Source organism: Chaetura pelagica, unplaced genomic scaffold, assembly GCF_000747805.2.
Source record: "Chaetura pelagica isolate M959 unplaced genomic scaffold, ChaPel_1.0 scaffold127, whole genome shotgun sequence".
Classification (NCBI taxonomy): Eukaryota; Metazoa; Chordata; class Aves; order Apodiformes; family Apodidae; genus Chaetura; species Chaetura pelagica.
In genome coordinates, this window is record NW_009953923.1 from 2,032,746 (window position 1) to 2,045,266 (window position 12,521).

The following is a 12,521-nucleotide window of genomic DNA, read 5'->3' on the forward strand; positions in this document are numbered from 1 at the left end:
AGTGTTTACTGGCAAGAGACAAGGTTGGTGAAATGACAAAATACTAGACTGTAATGGAATTACTTCATTTCACTTTTCTCATGTTCTCAAAAACAAGGTAGAGCTACCAGTACATGTGAATTGGTACCTCATCTTCCATTTTAGGGGAATCTCCCATTTTGTGTCACCACCAGTGTACAAGTGCTAGGAAGAATCTTGGAGTTACACCCATACATAAAGAATATTTAAAGATTTTTCTGGCTCCATCTTGCCAGGTGCTTGAGGACCTCAGGGACTTCATTTCCTATGGACCACAGACCATATCAGTAGAGCAGAATTTTAGTGTTTAAAGGCTGGCAGAGACATACTGTACCTTGTTGGTTTGTTACATATTTCTGAGATCTGTGGTTCCATGGAATAACAGTATAATTATGTACAAAATCAAGCAGTAATATATTTAATAACGATAGAGAATCTTTATTTCCCAGAAACCATTACTGTTATATTTGCCACTTCTTTCTGTTTCCTTGTTCGTTTTTTTTTCTTCTCTCTTAACTGACATGTCTTTTTTTTAGAATATTAATAGAGTTTGTAATTATTAACTGTTTTCTTTGCCGTTATACTTTTCAGCTTCTAGTAAAACATGGTGGAGATTTGTTTGCAGAAAATGAAAATAAAGATACCCCATGTGACTGTGCAGAGAAACAACACCACAAAGAGCTGGCTCTTAACCTGGAATCCCGAATGGTATTTTCACGTGATCCTGAAGCTGAAAGCATTGAAGCTGAATACGCTGCTTTAGACAAAAAAGAGGTCAGAGGATATTTCAAATTTGGGATATTTTAGGCATTTATATTTGTAACAGTTATATTATCACAAAATTCTGCACAGTATTTCAGTAGGTACTGTACATTGTACTGTGTATTTGTAAACCATTTTATTTTAGCACAGCTCTTTGTAACTTCCACATTAAGTTCAGAAAACAGAAATAGATTGTCAAAACTGAAGAAAAGTTTTATTAGGATACTCAATTACATGGACTGTCTTGAAAGTGTTGCAGGCTGTGAGTCTGTAGGGAATACGGTGAGGCCAGCAAGCTAGGAAACAAAAGTGAGGGCAGGAGAAATTCTGAAAAGGACAAAATCTGTGGAATAAAGATGGGAGAATTTGTATGATAAACAGATAACAGGTGGTGTTATTCTGAGGTCAATTTTTGTAAGAGAGGGACAATTCACTAAAATAAATTTGCCTGAATTCTGGTAAGCCTTATAGAAGGCTGTGGTACGGTAATTAGACAAACAAGATTCTGAGCAAAAGTATCCTTCCCATTATCAGATTTTAATTAAGTAAAATGCTAAATAAAGATACATAAATTATATTGTTCAATAAATATTATGCAGTAATTATGTGTAAATTAAAGGCCAGTAGATTTCTGTACGGCTACTACCTTCAAAAGTAGTAGAGCCTTGCCTTTTGCTAGCTTAGCCCACATGTAACCTAGTGACACTAAAAAGAAAATTCATTCAGATGTATATTTGAGTAGCCTTAGATCACATAAATTGTTCCCCCGAAGAAGGCCACGCATGGTCACTTTTATTTGAAAGTAAGAGGTCTTTGTACTGTTCAATTCATTTTCTGACTAATTTTCTTGAATAAATTAAAATATAAACAAGCGCCATTAGGTTGTTTATTCATAGTTGAGAGTTTTTGAGATGAGCTTTATTAATAATACACATCGAAATAACAAATGTAATTAACTCTGTTTCTCTGAATTTTCCCATATAGCGACACTTAAATTGCTGTAAGAATACAGTCTGAAATTATATTTTTTTCTGTTGGCAAAACCACTGTAAAGGTTGCTGCTGTTTCCTGCCACAGTTGCATTTTGCCACTCTTTTGGATGGTTAGGCTGTTGACTAGATCATAGCAATGGTTTGGCTTAGAAGAAGAAAAAGGTTTGAAGAGTGGCAATATATATAATTGTTTTATTTAACATGAACTATTTTTATCATTGTATTTATGCCATGGGCTTGCAGGCATATGCACCAGCACAGCTAAGAGAATAGTGAGCTTACTTACATGGGTGGGGCAAATCAAGAACCACTTGAAGAGAGTTCTTGGCAAGAGAAAATAATGTCTCGTGACAGTTTAAGGTAGATGCTCAGAGCAAAATCAGCTTAAAGACTTGATACTTACAAGAGCTTTTATTAAAAGATAATTATGTTAATTTGGAGTCATTTCACTGAGACTGTTAAAAGATACAGTTCTGTTCCTCATTTGATTTGTTTTAAACAAAGTTGTTGAGTGTGAGAGCTGAAATGCAGGCAGGCCTGCAGACCTAGGTCCATCTGACATACCAGGGCAGCTTTACCACATGTTCTAGAGATTTACAAGCCAAAAAATGTCCGTTTGTAATTTGATAAACTGGTTGGTCTTGGGGCTTCACAGAGTAATTCTGGCTTCATGTGCTCCCTTCTTTTATTTTTCTTCCCCTTTCTTTGTGACTTTTCAGTGTTGTAAGTTCTCTGACTTCTTGTGTAACTGTAATAGCACAAGAGCTAGCACAAGAGAGATGCCAAGAGAATGTAGCCACGGGAAGTTAATTTGAGTCTTAGCTGTCAGAGTGGCCAAAACTAGTTAAAAAAACCCCAGATTTATGAAGTCTAGGGCTGAACAGCAATCCAAATGACTACATGTCCTTGTCCTCCAGGTCTGTGGGCAAATGTCTGGGATGGGCAGTGAAAGCTACACTTTCTGCTGGCTGTGGTGATGCCTCCAGCTGTTACCTTAATGGCACATGAGGAATGACCCAAAAGCCTTCCCCAGAACACATATCCTTACCAAAATTGCCCCTCAAAGATGGGGGCAATTCACACAATTTCATTTTGGAATTTACTGAACGCTGTGGGAAGTGAGTGTGCTTGTGTAGCTTAGTATTTTGATGGTAATTGCTTGGTGATTGCCATTAACATCCTTCCAAAGAAGAAAAAAATTAACTCATAAAGAATTTTAAAACTTTGAAAGACCAAGAAATGCATTTTCAAAGTAATTTTATCTCTTGAATGAAGGTTAGACAAAAAGATATAACTTTTGAAAACCACGAATAAGTTTTCTTCCCAGGCAAAACAGCCAAACAGGCTTAAATCGTATTTACAATATGCACAGTAGTATCTGGAATTATAGTACACTTACATTCCAGACCTACCGTGTTTACAGCAGAAAATAGTCAGCTTTCTCTGACAGAGCAAAAGACCTTTGTAGCACTCTGTGCAGCATCATCATTTCTGATAAGAACCAGTTTGTGTTGTTCTTCACATTGAAGTATTACGAAAGAATTAGGCAGTGCTCATGTTCAGAATTAAAACACTTGTAATAGTGGAAAAAATAACTTCCACATACCTTTCTTTGATTACCTACACTCTCAAGCCATTACAAAATAGTAAACCCACATTTCAAGTTTGAGAGCCCAACAAAGAGCCAGCAGTTCAGTTTACTCTTTCCACAAGGATTTCTGCATAAAATCCATTTCCATCACACAGTTACCCAGGCTTTTAAAATCCCATTTTACTGCAGTGCTCCTTGAAGCATATTTTTAAAGCAACATTTCTGGTTTACTTTGGTTTTAGTACACCTGAAGCATTTTTAGTGATCAAATTAGAGACTGCAGTTAAAGATGGGTAGCAAACAGGCCCTAATAGTTTTGAAACACAAATGTGATTAAGTGTGTTTCCACAAAATGCAGTTGGAAGGAAGACAGTGTGCCAACCCTCATATAATCTGTGTTTTCCTGTATAAAATGGAAATGCTAAATATTTTAAGAATCTTAAGAATTTAAAGAATGTAAGATGTGACTCCTAACACTGTAGTTAGTTGTAGCAAAAGAAGATCCATCTGTGATGTGTGAGCAGTGGAAAGGGTATTAGAAAATTAGCCAGAAGATTATTTCACCTTATTACCTTCTTTGTCTTGATTCCTTTCTTTTACTTTGTTGATGAACAATCTCAAAAAAAATAGAAAAAATCTGTTATATACAATCAAAGTTTATATTTATCTCCTTAGTCTGACTGAAGTTACACTAAATATTACTGTGATTTTTTAAAAACTACTTTTATATATTTTATTGTTTTATTTGCATAGTCTTTTAATTTGCTCTTTATTCTAGTATGAGAGCATATTTCTCTTGATGTATCCCTGGAAGATAACAGGCACCTTCATTTCCATCACATCATGCAATGTTTTAAACTGACATAAGGAACACCTGGGAATGAGAAGTACTTCAGAGCAGCTCATCCAAAATGATTTTGCCTCTCAGTTGACTCAGAGAAATACATTGTGCAATAGCAAAATATAGAATTTCTCAGTTCATTTTATATATGTGCCACTGAATACGGTAGAAGTACACTGCTGCTGAGTGTATCACAGATTCATTTAGTATAGAGTGATTAGAATGGCTTTCTTCAGTTCAAAACTTGATGTAATATAAATGTATATATAATTCAAGTATCATAAATACAAAGGGATATGTAAAATGATGAAAATATATTTTATCTCTACTGATAGGGAATGGCTTATTAAATGAAAGGGGAGAAGGGAGCTACAGGTAGTTAAGACTTACACATTTATATACATATATTGCATATAAATGAGATAATTTGAGTATAGATAATTTTTTAGACATTATTCTATTAACTGTCAAACTTCATCCCCCTCATAAAGGAGGCTGTTTATATTATGTGTATTTCACACCATTTAATTGTACAGTCATCATGGTAGTTACTTTGTCCTTGTCTCTTTTAATAGTACTTTAAAAGTGAAGAAAACAATAATAGATGAAAATGTACTGTTAAAATAATCAGCTTGCATATTAAAAGTAATTTCAGGAGAACAAACAATGATATAATTTATGATATCTAAATATTAGTGGTAAAAAAATGTTTAAAAAGGGCTCTTGAGAATGTGTTAGAATCTGTAGTGAGAAGCTCATCAATAGATTATAGTAACTCAAATAGTATGTGCCAAAATCATTCTATAGTTAAATGATGATAATATTGAACAATGCCCTTTTCACAGAAAATATCAATAAAAAGCTTTGCCATAAATGAGTATTAAAGGAGATCTCTGAGCATCGTGACCTGTAATCAAAATCCTTTACATTACATGGCAGTACAGAGATAAGTCATCAGTGTTTGAAGTAATTAAAACTGTGTGACATGCCATAGAGGTTATACATCCTTAATAACTAACGACTGGGTCTTTGCAGGTCTCCACAGGACTGTGTCTTGTACATATTAACATTTCTAAGGGTTTTTAATGTATAAAGCCATCACTCTGGAATTTCTAGGGTAATCTACTTAAGAGTGCCAGCCTAAAATTTCCTTCATTTCTGCTCCTTGTGGGCTCATATTTTATGAAACAAATGTCTAAAGTTTCAAACACATTCTTAAGAAATATTTCCTTCATTACTTAAAAAGATAAAATTAGGATTCTTAAACACTGCAGGATCCAGAAATCCCTGCTGGGTTGTGTGGAGTGCTCCAGCTGAGATAATATAATGGTCTGTTACTCAAGGAAGATAATTTCCAGTGTTTGACCTAGAACCAATCAGTTAAATATAATTTTGAGCATATCTGCTATTCCGGATAAAATACTAGGTCCTAAAATATGCATCTAAGTTGCAGGTTTAACAGAAAAGATACTTATTTTTATTATATGTGTGGTCTTCACTAAGTGCTGACAAAGCTACTTGTTTTACAACTGCAATTCAAAATGCAGTTCACATTCAGTCAAGATGATTTACTCTTTGCTTCCATTTTTTGTAGCATATTTGTGCAATTATAATCATTCAGACACCCAGCTGTTTGTATCCCTGTCTCTCTGACATGTTTTTTTAAATGATCTCTTGTGTAAAACGAAGTAGGTCAGTCAAATTCCAGCATACTGTGAATCAAGTAGCCCAGATGTATCTCAGCACAAGCCATTAACATTCAGATCGGTCTTTACTGAGTCATGCATGATCTGCAATGGAGGGACATACAGAAACTCCCTGAACTTGGGCAATCAAGATAAAGGTCAGGACAGTCAAAGTACATTCTCTTCTGCTGTTTGCTTTCTCAAAAAGGAGAAAAGACCCAGTGCAGAGTCGTGCTACCATTACTCTTGCTAAGCACAAAGTTTCTAATATTGAGAAGCTCCTGTTTGTTTTACTCACTAGCTAAAAGTAGAGGTCCTTTTGGGAGTCAGTTATGGTTTTAGATGCATTTTTATAGTTTATTATGATATCTAGAATGTAAGAAGCATGTTACGTTTTTAGAGTAGGTATCTCAAAATAATAAAATAATTTAGAAGCCCAGGGTATCCATTCTCCCCATCTCTTCTGCCTTCTGCTTGTTAATTCAAAGGATGATGCACACAGTACACTTTTACTTGGATTGCAAACTTCAAAGAACAGAACAAGCAGAACCAGCCTTTTTCTTTGTCTTCATGGATGTGTGCATAAATGTGTATGCATAATATCTCACGCTAGAGGGTCCTGGACTGTGCTCCGCATAAAATCAAAATATGGATAGTAAATAATAGTTTGTGGTCTTGACACTGGTTATCTGTTACCACTGCTGCTCAGGGTCCTTTCTTCTCCAAATTGCTGAAGACAACTGCCATTTGATGGACAGATTCCTAATTAGCACATACCAGTTTTATATCAAATGCTTTAAATATTTTGTTAGATATCCTTTACATAAATAAAAAGAGTACATGTAAGGATAATTTTTTACACACCCCTTCTGTGTCCATTCTCTGTGCAGATCCTCCCACTTTTTTTCTACTTTTTGAGCATTTTTTTCTGTGCAACACTAACAGGTATATTATTTGCCCTCATTTTCTTCCTTTCTTAGTGTTAAAAAGGAGTATGCAAAATACATGTGTGCATCTCCAGTATCTTGGTTGGAACTAATTCAGAATCCTAAAATCACTGTCTATTATGGCTATCGGAGTCAGCCACTGCTGCTCAAAGAGAGTTTTGACCTCTTCATGTACAGTGAATCCCCAACCTTGGAGATGCTCAAAAGCCATCTAGACACAGTCCTGGGCAGCTGTTTGTAAGTGACCCTGCTTGAGCAAGGAGAGTTGAACCAAATGGCATCCACAGGTCCCTTCCAACTGCAACTGTTATGTGTTTCTCTGAACTGCTTATCTCATCTGTCCTATTCTTTATTGACTTCTCTGATATTGCCCCAGAAGGCCTTTACCTTATTCTAATCACAAATGTAACTCTTCATACTATCTGATGTCTTAATGTGTCTTACTCCAGATGAATTCAAAGTTAACAGCTCTCAATGTATATAGTGTCAGAGGACCTATAAGCAATGGATGTTAACCTGTCCTTTCTCTCACTGTCCCCTGAAATCCTCAGTTTGAATTTAGTCATGCAGTCTCATACCAACGCCACAATATTTGAGGTTGAATCTCTACAAAATTCATCTGGATTCTGTGAAAATCTAGCTTTTTTGAGAGACAGAGTGAGTAAAAAAGTTCAGCTAGTTCATAATTTGAACATGGCTTCCAACTACAATGGACAACTCTAATGTCTTTTAGACTTTGAAATGTACAAGGATCATACTGTAAATAGTGCAAAATGACAGTGTTTCCGTATAACTTCACATGGTGATAGGTCTGCGCAGTGAGTAAATGTTGCCACATCTTACCTCACAGTTGAAACAATGGTCAGTAACAGTGCTTTGAATGTTTTCATTTTAGTATGGAATTAAAAGCTAACTGGAAAATACCACTAGACATAAATTGTCTTTCTTCTTCTTCTCAAAGCCCTATGAGGGTCTAAGACTTCAGGACCTGCGAAGGCTTAAGGATATGCTGATTGTGGAATCTGCTGACATGCTCCAAGCTCCACTCTTCACTGCAGAAGCTCTTCTCCGGGCACATGGTAATCCAAAACCTTGAAGACTAAATAAACTGTTTTCAAGAAATTAAGATTGCAGATTTATGTTTACTTTTTATTTGCAAGTAAAAGAGAAGTAATGGTTAATCAAATACCAGGAAACGGCTCATATAGTACTTCTGGAAGACATGCAGCTGCAGTATGTCAAAAAGCATTGAGGCAGACAGGGAAGCTGATAGGAAAGTGACTCAAACAAGAAATTATAATGGAAGGCATTTTAACTTAAGCAGTGTGGAGAAACAGAGATTGCCTATTTTAGTGAGGTACACAGAAGCAGAACTTCCATGGTTTTATATATTTAAAAAGTCAAATTTATTGTACCTGCTTTTTGTCAGACCACGGGTTTTCTGCCACTGTATATTTGTGTATAGAACAGGATAAAATGTTACTTATTTTTTGTTTATTGTTGCAATAAATAAATTGGATATAGTTGTGAGATAGAAGTAAGCAAACTAAACCATGACAATTGTAATAAATGGTTGGAAAGTGGCTTGGAGTTTAAAGCATGAGTGTTTGTCCTTTGAAGGATTTTCACCTTCATATTATCTAGGATGTACTTTTCTGTGTGTAAATCTGTAGTTAGTTTATTTTCACTTGAGTTAGTCTGTGCTCTTGTCATGTAATTTAAACTGAGTTTGTCAGAATAGAGATATATTGAATTCAGTGTGTTTGCTCCAGACAAAAGTATCTCTCTGAAACTCAATGGGAGCTTCAGGATTTAATTCAGTGATTCAAAACTTGTGCTTACTGAAGCATCTGCTTTGTTACTGTATGCCAGAGAAACTACTCAGGCAGTTAATGGTTTGCATTCATATCCTATTATTTTTGTGGTCTCCTTGTGAAAATAAAAGGGAGAGGAAAAAGTGAAACTTTTAAACTCACATCTGTCTGTCTTTCCTGAAGAGGTGTGGTACCTGAAACCCATCTCCTGGACATTACTTTCAATAGTTGATATTTGTGTTCCTTTTAACATTGAATTAAGTCAGCATGAACTTATGCCAGTCTGATGATATTTAAGACACAGTCTTTGCATATATGTTTTTTAACATTATTTGTTTAATTCTTATAATATGTGCAATATTTGAATGCTATTTTGGATTCTCAGAATACTCTCATTAAGGTAAAGTATTATGAAATATTTTACTAAGTGGGTAGGCAGATTCTGTAACTTTTGCAGATATTTTGAAGAAGAAAATTAAGCAGTTCTGTTCAGACCTGCAGCACAGTCTGTAATAAATACAAAACCAGTGAAGTTGATGTAAGCTGTGGAAAAATGTCTACCAGCATCAAGCAAGCAGGAATTGAAATCTAGGAAGAAACCAGTCTGTGTTGGAAAAGTTCTCCTTATGTTGCCTTAGTGATGTAGCACTAGCTTAATGCAATTGGCCAGTGCAGAGAAAGAAGCACAGACAATTTGGGAGTCATGGGGGAGTAAATTATTTTGCCTGTAGCTGTAGTCATACACTGGAAATTATTCCAACAGAATTTGTTTTATTTGAAATGAAGACAGAATTGGTTCAGCCTTGTAAGGAGAATATTTACAAGATATTTACAAAGGCTAAGACAATTGAGAAACATCAGATGTGAAATTGTAATGTTTTTGCATTTGATCCTGAAATCCATACAAGAAAAATGTGAAATCTTAACTTAATTCACATTTCATATATCACAAGCATGTTTTAAATTCTTGGAAAGATCATTCTTATGTATTTCTTTTTAATAGTTTATGGATAGGTCATGCTTAATCCAACAAACTTTTCTTACTTTTATCTCACAACTATATTCATTTAATGACACAGGCTGTAAGAGTTAAGACTGTATTTTTCTTTTTTTAATTAAGAGACAAAAGAATGTAGAGTTAGAGCCAAGAGCCAATGAAGAAGTCATGAAAAGAAATAACTTTACAGTTTTTCCACAAGTGTTTTTTCAGCATTGTTCCTGTTTCTCATCTAGTTATTATACAGAATTTTATTTCAGATAAAAGATATGTAATTCAGCAATTATAACTAACTTATATCTTACTAAAACTCCTAAATCAGTAAAGAAAATACAGTGGAATCCATTTAGTAGCATGTCTTAAGGCTGGGTGAGTTAAAAGATACAGTACAAAAAAAGGAGCTCCAGAAAACGTTTTGAAAAAGTATCTCAGCATCAGTCAGCTCTCCTCTGAAATATTATAAGCTTAGAGTAATTTGAAAAACTATAATAATGTAATTACTGAAGTGTAAATATGTTCAGGACCCATGTCTTTTAACAAATTAAGTTAAACTAACCCAAGATACAATTTAGCTTACATAAGTAAACACCTGATCAGTAAATCTCCCGCTCAAAGGCTGTTTTTCATAATAGGAGGAGCAGATTTTAGAATGACAGCAGTCATTATTTGACAGGGTATTTAGTGTGGTATTCACTAAGTTCATTGCTTAGAATGCACTTTTCCCCCCCCCCCAGCATTAATATAGTATAGAAATATTATATATCTTTTTCTTATAAAATCTAAAATTAAATTAAAATATAGTTAATAATGTTGAGTTTCCAGTGGGAATAACAAAGGATTAAGAAAACAAACAATCAAACAAAAAACTCCACATTTAAAATACTTAGTTATTGACAGGGAAAAAAAACAGGAAATTTCAGTTCCCTTCTGAAATTCTAGTTATTCTGATCCATTCATATAAATGATTTTAGATTCAAATCCATATAAGAATTTGATATATTTATATTTAAACGAGAACTTTCAAATATTTTTAATAGGAAAAAATCACTGTTCTTAAGCTATCTTTAGTATTAGTCTTAGGAGTCAGAAACAGAAAACATTTCGAACAATGAGTAAGAAAGATTTTATTTAGTTGTAAGGCCTTCTTACATAATCATTTCTTCCCTAGTTATTTTTGATATATAAATAGTAAGTGTTAATTATGAATAAAAGTAAAGTGTTTAGTAGCACTTTATTATAGACTAAAAATGTTAGAATGGATGTAATTTCTTTTGCAATCTAGTGGGGTTTTCTTTCTTCTTTTTCCCCAGAAATACATCACTCTTGTATGCACATATAAAGACTAGTAAACTCATTATGTCACAATTCTTTTTCTAATCCATTTGTATCTTAGTCTTCTTCCTTTGCTTGTAACACTTGGCTTCATCTTCTTAAAAAAAACCACACACACACACACGCAAGTGAATCCACATTGAACAATTTGTTTTTTCATAAGAAGGGAAAGCATTGAAAATTCTGTTGTGAAAAGGTGTTATATTTTAATCTGTCTTTGCAAGTCTCTGCAGCTCTAGTTTGTGATTGAGTCTCCTAGCTACTAAAATTGCTGTAAATAAATAAAAAAAAATATTTTATTTAAGCCTGATATTGCAGGGAAAGATGCTTGTGATGCAATTATTTACATAAATACATTTTGTTATGTATTATCCTGGAATGTGTTCTGTAAAATTTAATGTTTGAAGTTCCACTCACCCTTTATCAATTTTATTTATTTCTAAACTTCTTAGCTTGGTGTTTATATATTCTTTTGAGGGTGCAGCTACAAAATACATTTTTAACCTTGTCAGCTGCATAATTTCCTGTATGTGTGTATTTATTGAAGACTGGGACCGGGAGAAGTTACTTGAAGCATGGATGTCTAATCCAGAGAACTGCTGCCAGCGTTCTGGGGTGCAGATGCCAACTCCCCCTCCAAGTGGGTACAATGCCTGGGACACGCTCCCTTCTCCAAGAACTCCACGCACCACACGCTCTTCTGTAACTTCCCCTGATGAAATCAGCCCGTCCTCGGGAGACATTGAGACAGCTGTGGTAAGTTTATAGTCACAGAATTATAAATTACATGTTATATATATAACGTATAATTATATGTCTTATATATGTAACATAAATCTGTCTGAAACTAGCAGGGCAGAAGAGCTTATTCCTAAGCACAGCTCATGTATGTGGATGGGGGAGCTGCGGCACCATCTCCTTCTGCAAATAATGTTTGTAAAGGCGTGAAGTGTTTCTTGTTCCAAAACTGGTGAACAGAGAAGCTGACACCCTAAACGTTCTGCATAATAACACAATCAAGCATCTGGCTGATACAAAGCCCTCTGTTTTCACCTTGGCTGTCACTCACAATGTAGCATTTTAGCCAGCTACAGTCACATCGATGCACTTGGCTCTTTTGAGCCTCTCTTCTCATCTCATACTTATCAAGATGTTCACTTCCATTGTATCCATTTCCCTGAATGTACTCCGTGCTGTGAACTCTGCCTTTTGAAATTTCTTTCTTTAGTAAACAAAATCTCTTTGTCTGCATTTTGAAATGTCAGCCCACTGGTGTACTGTAGGCTTATAATTACTTTTACTATGTGTGGGCTGCTTCAAGCAGTTTACAAGGCTATTGCAAATTTGAAATATGAAAGAGCCTTTCATTGAAATCAGTGTGGTTCTTTTGGAAGACAGAGTTCTCCTTTTAATAATCTCCAGCTGCAGCACTATAAAACTTTTGCTCCATGACCTAAGCATTTTTTTTCTGAGATACTATATGCATTCTTGCAAATTGTTCATCCCTAGATCTCATATTAAAATGAAAATTTTGCATTCCTG

General features: G+C 34.8%; 1 protein-coding gene across 1 annotated transcript in view; it reads left to right on the forward strand.

The window, feature by feature from the left end:
• ANKIB1 (ankyrin repeat and IBR domain containing 1) overlaps positions 1 to 12,521 on the forward strand; it is a 51,983-nt gene that overhangs the window by 16,204 nt on the left and 23,258 nt on the right. Inside the window, exons 3-5 of the mRNA XM_010001571.1 lie at positions 610 to 792; positions 7,798 to 7,915; positions 11,527 to 11,735. Coding sequence (XP_009999873.1) covers positions 610 to 792; positions 7,798 to 7,915; positions 11,527 to 11,735 — 510 coding nt within the window. The remainder of the gene's footprint in view (positions 1 to 609; positions 793 to 7,797; positions 7,916 to 11,526; positions 11,736 to 12,521) is intronic.